This window comes from Pelophylax lessonae (assembly GCF_965119305.1).
Source record: "Pelophylax lessonae genome assembly, chromosome: 11".
Lineage (NCBI taxonomy): Eukaryota > Metazoa > Chordata > Amphibia > Anura > Ranidae > Pelophylax > Pelophylax lessonae.
The window spans coordinates 9971076-9978575 of record NC_138778.1 but is presented as its reverse complement, the minus strand read 5'-3'; the positions used below and the strand labels follow the sequence as shown (position 1 = coordinate 9978575).

At 44.2% G+C, this 7500-nt stretch overlaps 1 protein-coding gene across 2 annotated transcripts in view; it reads left to right on the top strand.

The window, feature by feature from the left end:
* Window positions 1-7500, top strand: part of ARFGEF2 (ARF guanine nucleotide exchange factor 2) — a 75379-nt gene that overhangs the window by 27556 nt on the left and 40323 nt on the right. For both annotated transcript variants that reach the window (XM_082271492.1, XM_082271493.1), the window contains exons 6-9: window positions 579-795; window positions 870-1223; window positions 2811-2932; window positions 5860-5993. In XM_082271492.1, the coding sequence (XP_082127618.1) occupies window positions 579-795; window positions 870-1223; window positions 2811-2932; window positions 5860-5993 (827 nt within the window). The remainder of the gene's footprint in view (window positions 1-578; window positions 796-869; window positions 1224-2810; window positions 2933-5859; window positions 5994-7500) is intronic.

The window sequence follows — 7500 nt, the reverse complement described above, 5'->3', positions numbered from 1 at the left end:
CAGCCCGATGTTCGGATCGTTCTTCCATAGCTGCCTACCTCTGTATTCCCTAACCACATCTCACTTTCACCCCTCTTCGGTTATTACCTCTGCATGCAACCCTCCTAAAAGCTCCACCATCTTCCACCTTTCTTTTATTGTTGCATTAAGCTGAAGCACCCAGCCAACTCTAGTACCTCCCTGCACACTGTAGGTGGCTCCACCTCTCTCACTTGCAGGGAGATCATTCGGTGGGGGTGTCGGCATCCGCACTGCACCACAGGCACTTGCATCTCCCTTGTCCCCATTGTTCACTTAGTGGGAGCCACTCAGGAGATCAGATCTATGGGAGCCACTTGGGAGACAAGCTGTCCCTTGTAAACACAAAAGCTGTATTTACAAGTGATAGTGGTGAGCAGGGAGCCAAGGGCCTGAGCCAAAGGTGTTGGAACGGAGTTCCACCAAGTTCCAGCTGAAAAAAAGCCCTGTTCTTAGATAATTTGGGAATTTCACCTTTTTGCTAATGATAGAGGTCTTCATCAATGGAAGAAATTTCTAAGACCATAATATATATTTTTTTTTTTTCTTTCCCCCTTCAGGCCCAGGAGTTCCGGGATCATGAAAAACTAAAGCTGCATTCTCCTGCTTCTTACAAAATAGCGGGCTCTCCACAAGTTACACCCAGATTATACAGAAGCCAGCTCAGTGATTCCCCCCTACCCAGCAAACGGGATGTCACAAATGGTGTTCAGAACCAAGAAGGTGTCTTACAAGTAGATAGCAGGACAAGTGAGGAGACGCCCCCTGTAGTGTCAGGTAAGTGTTTGACTGCTGGAATTCTGTGTTTGAATTCATTGGAAACTGTCTAACTTATTTTCATGTGTATACAGTACTGGAGAACATGGCTGCTCCTGTAGACAAAGCACCGTCTCGCCAGGATGAGGTACAGGAGGCACCATCTCAACAGGAAGGGGTACAGGACGCACCATCTCATCACGATGGGGTACAGGAGGCGCCATCTCGTCACGATGGGGTACAGGAGGCGCCATCTCGTCACGATGGGGTACAGGAGGCGCCATCTCGTCAAGAAGAGGTACAGGAGGCGCCAGCTTGTCACGATGGGGTACAGGAGGCGCCATCTCGTCACGATGGGGTACAGGAGGCGCCATCTCGTCACGATGGGGTACAGGAGGCGCCATCTCATGGTGAACAGGTCCCAGAGAGTTCAGAATCCTATACTCAAGGTTTGAATGCTGTTATATTGGGCTGTATTTAGTGATTGGCCTTTATTTAGTGATTTTGTTACAAAACCTGAAGTGTCTTTTCTAGTTTGTGTGGTCCTGAGGTTGCTACACGCGTAGAGTAGATGACTATTTCCAAGATTCAGTAGACCTTTGCATTTCTGATTTTATAGCGGTAGTAAAGGCAGAGTAATTCCCTTACCGGAATATTAGACCCCCGATGAAGGAAGGTCAAATGGGCATAGATTCAAACACCATCAAACCGGATAGAAACGCCATCAAACCAGATAGGGTCCACTCAGAAATTGGCACCAGGTTCCTCACGGCAAACTCATCATGGATAACGTATCCTCATGCATTCATACTCCAAGTAAGATGGATAGATATAACTTCAAAAAACAAATGGAGCTCCAATAGTGAAGTATGCACGTTTTATTACAAGAAATATGGATAAAAAAACTCACATGGCATTTGCTTGATGCAAGGCATGTATACATGTAGGCCGCGGCTGGATGCGTGACTGCATATGTGCTGGCTTGTCTGACGCGTTTCGTCGTACGAAGACGTCAAAGGCCTTTTGACGTCTTGGTATGACGAAACGCGTCAAAGCCAGCCCATATGCAGTCACGCCTCCAGCCGCGGCCTACATGTATACATGCCTTGCATCAAGCAAATGCCATATGAGTTTTTTTTATCCATATTTCTTGTGGAAATATGTTGCTTGTGGTCAATTGTTGCTGGGAGCGATCTACTGTTACGGAGAGGTCTATTAATGCTGGCTGCTGAGAGATTTTTTTTTTTTTCAGAATTATCGCTCCTTTTTTGTTAATAGTGACAAAATAAAAATTGCGCAGGTGATCAAATTTTACCAAAAGAAAGCTCTATTTGGGGGGGAAAAAAAGGACATCAATTTTATTTGGGTACAGCGTCGCACGACCGCGCAATTGTCAGTTAAAGTAACGCAGTGCCGAATCGCAAAAAAAATGGCCTGGTCATTAAGGTGGAAAATCTTCCGGTCCAGAAGTGGTTAAATGGGCAGACCGCAGTTCTGCCTCTCCTTTAAACGATCGGCCGGTGCTGGCGGCCTCCAGACCCGCTGATTGGCTCCCACTGTGTCCAATCACAGCGGGAGCAGGGCTCTGGCGGCGCGTGCACCCCGGAGCCGAAGATCTGAATTACGTAGGTGCGTGGTTTCGCAATTATGGGCCGCCCTGCTGTAGTATGTGGGGGCGGTCCTTAAGCGGTTAAATATCCCGCATATCTTCTCCTTGCCAAGAATGTGATCTAAACAAGGGAGAATGAATGTTAGAGAAGTCACTCGTACATACTATTATTTATACAGTGTGTGTGTGTGTGTATATGTGTGTGTGTGTGTGTATGTATGTATATATATATATATATATATATATATATATATATATATATATATATATATATATATATATATATATATGTGTGTGATATATATATATATATATATATATATATATATATATATATATATATATATATATATATATATATAATATCTATAGATCTAAAATGTATATGTGTGTACTGTAAATCTCATAAAATGTTTCTTCTTTGCAGAGGTGAAAGTACCACTCAGTGTTCCGGGTGAGCCAGAAGTTACTGGATTTTCTCCCCCCGACAGTGTTCAGACCAATGGGATCGCAGATGACAGACAGTCTGTGTCTTCTACAGATAACCTGGTATGTGGTATATGGCTGAGTATCAAATGAGTTTGTATTGTTGTTCCCTGTTAAGGTGAGGGGGGGAGAAGCTAGCTTAGCCAGAAAGCAGCAGCTGATTGGGCTGCCACAAGCCTTGTCTAGAAGTAATGAAGCCACAAGTGGAATGGAAGGAAGATTACTATGGCTCCAGTTTAGCACCATTGCTTCTTGCTGTGTAATTCTATCCAGTCTCCACTCTTTTTAAGGCCCCTTTCACGCTTGTGCGACCTAAAAGTCACGACTTGAAGCAATCTAAAATAACAAATCAAACCTGCGCTTAATAAATGGTGGCAATAAATAATGAACGAAAATAAATAGCTGCTAACACAGGTCAATAGATAAATCTATACATCATGGATCCTCGAACTACAGCCTTTCAGCTGTTGGGGAACTACACATCCCATGAATCATGGATCCTCAAACTACAGCCTTTCAGCTGTTGGGGAACGACACATCCCATGAATCATGGATCCTCAAACTACGGCCTTCCAGCTGTTGGAACTACACATCCCATGGATCCTCAAACTAAGGCCTTCAGCTGTTGGGGAACTACACTTCCCACATATCATGGATCCTCAAACTACGGCCTTCCAGCTGCTGGGGAACTGCACATCCCATAAATCATGGATCCTCAAACTACGGCCTTTCAGCTGTTGGGGGAACTACACATCCCATGAGGCATTGTAAAACTCTGACGTTCACAAACATGATGGGAATTGTAGTACCTGAACAACTGGAGGGCCGTAGTTTGAAGACCCCTACTATACATAAATATATAAATGAAGTGCAGTGCTAACAATTGATGTAAATTGATAAACATGATCATAAAGTGCAAAGTTCATGTGAAAAAATTCATAAATGTCCATAAAAAATAATAAATAAACCATGATCATAAAGTGTAAAATTCATGTATAAATTCCGTGACGTGTACATAAAAAATTGTGCAAAAAAATTGTAAAACGTGATCATAAAATGAACAGACTCAGAGAAGCACCACAAATCCCAGCATGTGTGAAAAGGATGATCTTCCCCAATCCATAATAAGTGCAATCACCGACACTAGACAAAAGGAGAATGGCCGCTTACCAGAGTCAGGTGGCCTCCAAATTAATGGAAAAGCCTACAAAGCTTTGTAAGGTAAGTGTCCAAGGCATATGGAGACATTGATCGTATTCATTCAAGCAGATGTCCACAAAGTATAGGATTTCCGGTATACATAAAACAAGGGATCATAGCGTAATCCAATAAAACCAAGGATACATTTTTAATAGAAGAGCGCAATCACAAACATCATATGCATGACAGCATGAAACGATCCAAAAACGGGCTGTAGCGTTCCCAATACAAAAAAGCCAGGCGAAGAGCGTGGTGAGGTCACGTCTGGCGCTGGGACCAGATGTGGAGGGTGGGACCAGATGTGACATCACCACGCTCTTCGCCTGGCCTTTTTGTATTGGGAACGCTACAGCTTGTTTCTGGATCGTTTCATGATGTTTGTGAGTGCACTCTTCTATTAATGTATCATTGGTTTTATTGGATTACGCTATGATCCCTTGTTTATGTATACCGGAAATCCTATACTTTGTGGACATCCGCTTGAATGAATACGATCGATGTCTCCATATGCCTTGGACACTTACGTTACAAAGCTTTGTAGGCTTTTCCATTAGTTTTGGAGGCCACCTGGTTCTTGTAAGCGACCAACCTCATTTTGTCTAGTGTCGGTGATTGGGGAAGATCATCCTTTACACGCATGCTGGCATTTGAGGTGCTTCTCCGAGTCAGTTTATCATCATGTTTTATATATTTTTGCACAATTTTTTATGGACACTTCACTGAATTTATACATGAATTTTGCACTTTATGATCATGGTTTATTATTTTTATGGACATTTATGAATTTTTTCACATTAACTTTGCACTTTATGATCATGTTTATCAATTTACATAATTTTTTAGCGACTTGAAGCAATGCCTGTGTAATCTTGAGGTCTTTGGTTCGCATCAAAGTCAGACCCAAAGTAGTGCAGGGACTACTTTGATGTTGCTGCGACAAGTCACACAGATATGAACAGTACTCATTGAAAATCATGGGGTATGACATGTCATGCGACTTTGCAGTCCCAAGTCGCAGGGTAAGTCGCACAAGTGTGAATGGCGCCTTAGTGCTGTAAGTTAAAGTCCTTTCTCCATGTCCACTTTGCCTACTCCAGCTGTAATAATCAGCCTATTGGAGTACGGCTGGATCATGGTAGGGCACCTCAGAACCTCTGCAGGCTTCCAGTTACCCTCACTACTGGAACTGCTGTGTCCTATTCCTGCTTTCAAATTTTTCATGAGACACTTTTCCCTATTAAGTTTAGAATGAGTTGTCAGAGATCTCCACCTAATATGATGACACATGAGGGGAGATTTACTAAAACTAGAGCATGCAAATGGTGGTGAAGCTCTGCCTAGGGCCGCAACATCTGTAACATGTTACACCCTGCAACTTATCCTTTAATGCCATTTCCCCGGCTTATGCATTGGTGGGATATATACCCTGCCATTAATGCAGATCCCCCAGCTTCCCATAGGCAGGCCAAATACTCCATCAGTCATCCTGATTTTTCCACATTCCCATAGGCAGGGCATATACCCCATTCTTGCCATTACCCTGACCTCCCATAGGTAGGACATATAGCCCATCCATCATGCCATTTCCTTAGCCTCCCATGGGTGGAACATATCTCTATCCATCATGCTGTTTCCCTAGTCTCCAATAGGTAGGACGTATGCTCCATCAGTCACGCAGTTGCCCTGGTGAACTTGGTAAGAAATGGTTTTACTTGCATTACACAAGAAATAGCCTTGTTGCTTTTCTGTTTTCCTGCTCTGGGATGACTTCTTTATTACTTTCTGTGCAGGAATTGGACTCCCTACCTGGTCAGCATTCTGGTGTTAAATTTACCAACATCGTCCAGAAAGATGCTTTTTTGGTGTTCCGTTCCCTCTGCAAACTGTCTATGAAACCCCTGGGAGACGGGCCTCCGGACCCCAAGTATGTGAGCTTCCTTTCCATTGATTGGAGGATAATATATGTCATACATTTTGTTTGAAGTGGTCTCATATTAGACCAAAGATTGGTGCTTGTTTTTCAAATGGTAGATCAGTGTGGAGTCGCAAAAGTAACTAAGGTGAAAAACCATAGGCCAGTTCACACAAAAACTCAGTGCGGGGGAAACCTGTGTTCCGTGCGCATTTCCTGCACCACATTCAAAATGCACTGCATGTGCGATCTGCAGCAGCTGTTAGTGTTCAAACGAGAACTCAGGACACCATAAAGGATATGGTGAAAAGCCCAATGTGTACCGCTGTGATGGAATACTGGCAATGTAGAAAAGCCAGGGATGTATTTTGCAGGCAAGGATGCAAAAAAGGTAGAAAAATCCAGGGATGTGTATGGCAGCCAAAGATGGCATGAGGCTGTACAGCAATGCCACGAGCTCGCCGATCAATCCTTGGAAACTCAAGCCCCGTACACACGTACCGATTGTCGGCCGTAAATATTCGGCCGACGACCGATCGGCCAATTGTAGGCTTGTTAGTATGATGCTGCCGACAGCGCATTTTTGGCCGAACAGAATCTGTGCAGACTTTAAAATTTTTGTTGTCCGTCGCCAGAACGGCCAATTGTTCGCCAGTCAGTACAGATTTCGGCCGACAGACAGCAGATTAGCAAGACTGGGCATGCTCAGTAAAGAAAAAAGACCAGGAAAGTTAACCATCACATGACATCACTTCTGAAGTCGGCTGTTGTTGGCCGACAAAATTCGTGTGCAGTCTTTTGCAGTTTTCAACAGACACGACAGCCCTGAACAAAAGACGGCCGATTGTTCGGCCGACGATTAGTACGTGTGTACGGGGCTTTAGGCAGAGGCTGGGTAACCAGAGCCTGTATGATGTACACATAGGCTTTTAGGATTGTTTAGGAGCTGGGGTTTGGGGAGGTTGAACCTCCCTCTGCTGAACGGGGAAGAATCGCGTTCAGGATAGGAACGTTTTGACCGCCGACCGCGATTTTGCCATGTTTTGTGTATTCCCGGAGGTCAAAGTAGTTCAAGTGTACATAAAGCCTAACATTTAGCTCTGAGGAAGAGGGGGTGTGCCCTGGAAAAGCGTCGGCTTTACCACCACAGAGGGGTGTCATTGGAATATGCGTATCCTGCACTGTATGGCATCGTGGGGTTCATTGGCTGTTACAAGTATCACCTTTTTTGTGAGTATTTTTAGCAGTTTCTATTCGCCTTGAGCTCCATTCACATATGCTGCGGCTTACAGCATGGGGTCCAGTGTGTCCCTATTCAGATTCAGGTGAGGAGGTGGAGGACCCCTTAGCACTGGAAGTGACTGCGCTTTGTTGCGTCAGCGTAGTGATGAGCCTGAAGTGTCTGAGCAGACTTGAATATCCCAGAGACAACAAAAGTTTGTGTTATTTTGTGTGGGTTTTGGAAACGCCTGTGTGGGAAACCTTGAGGTAAGGAAAATCTTTATACCAGACATTTTGC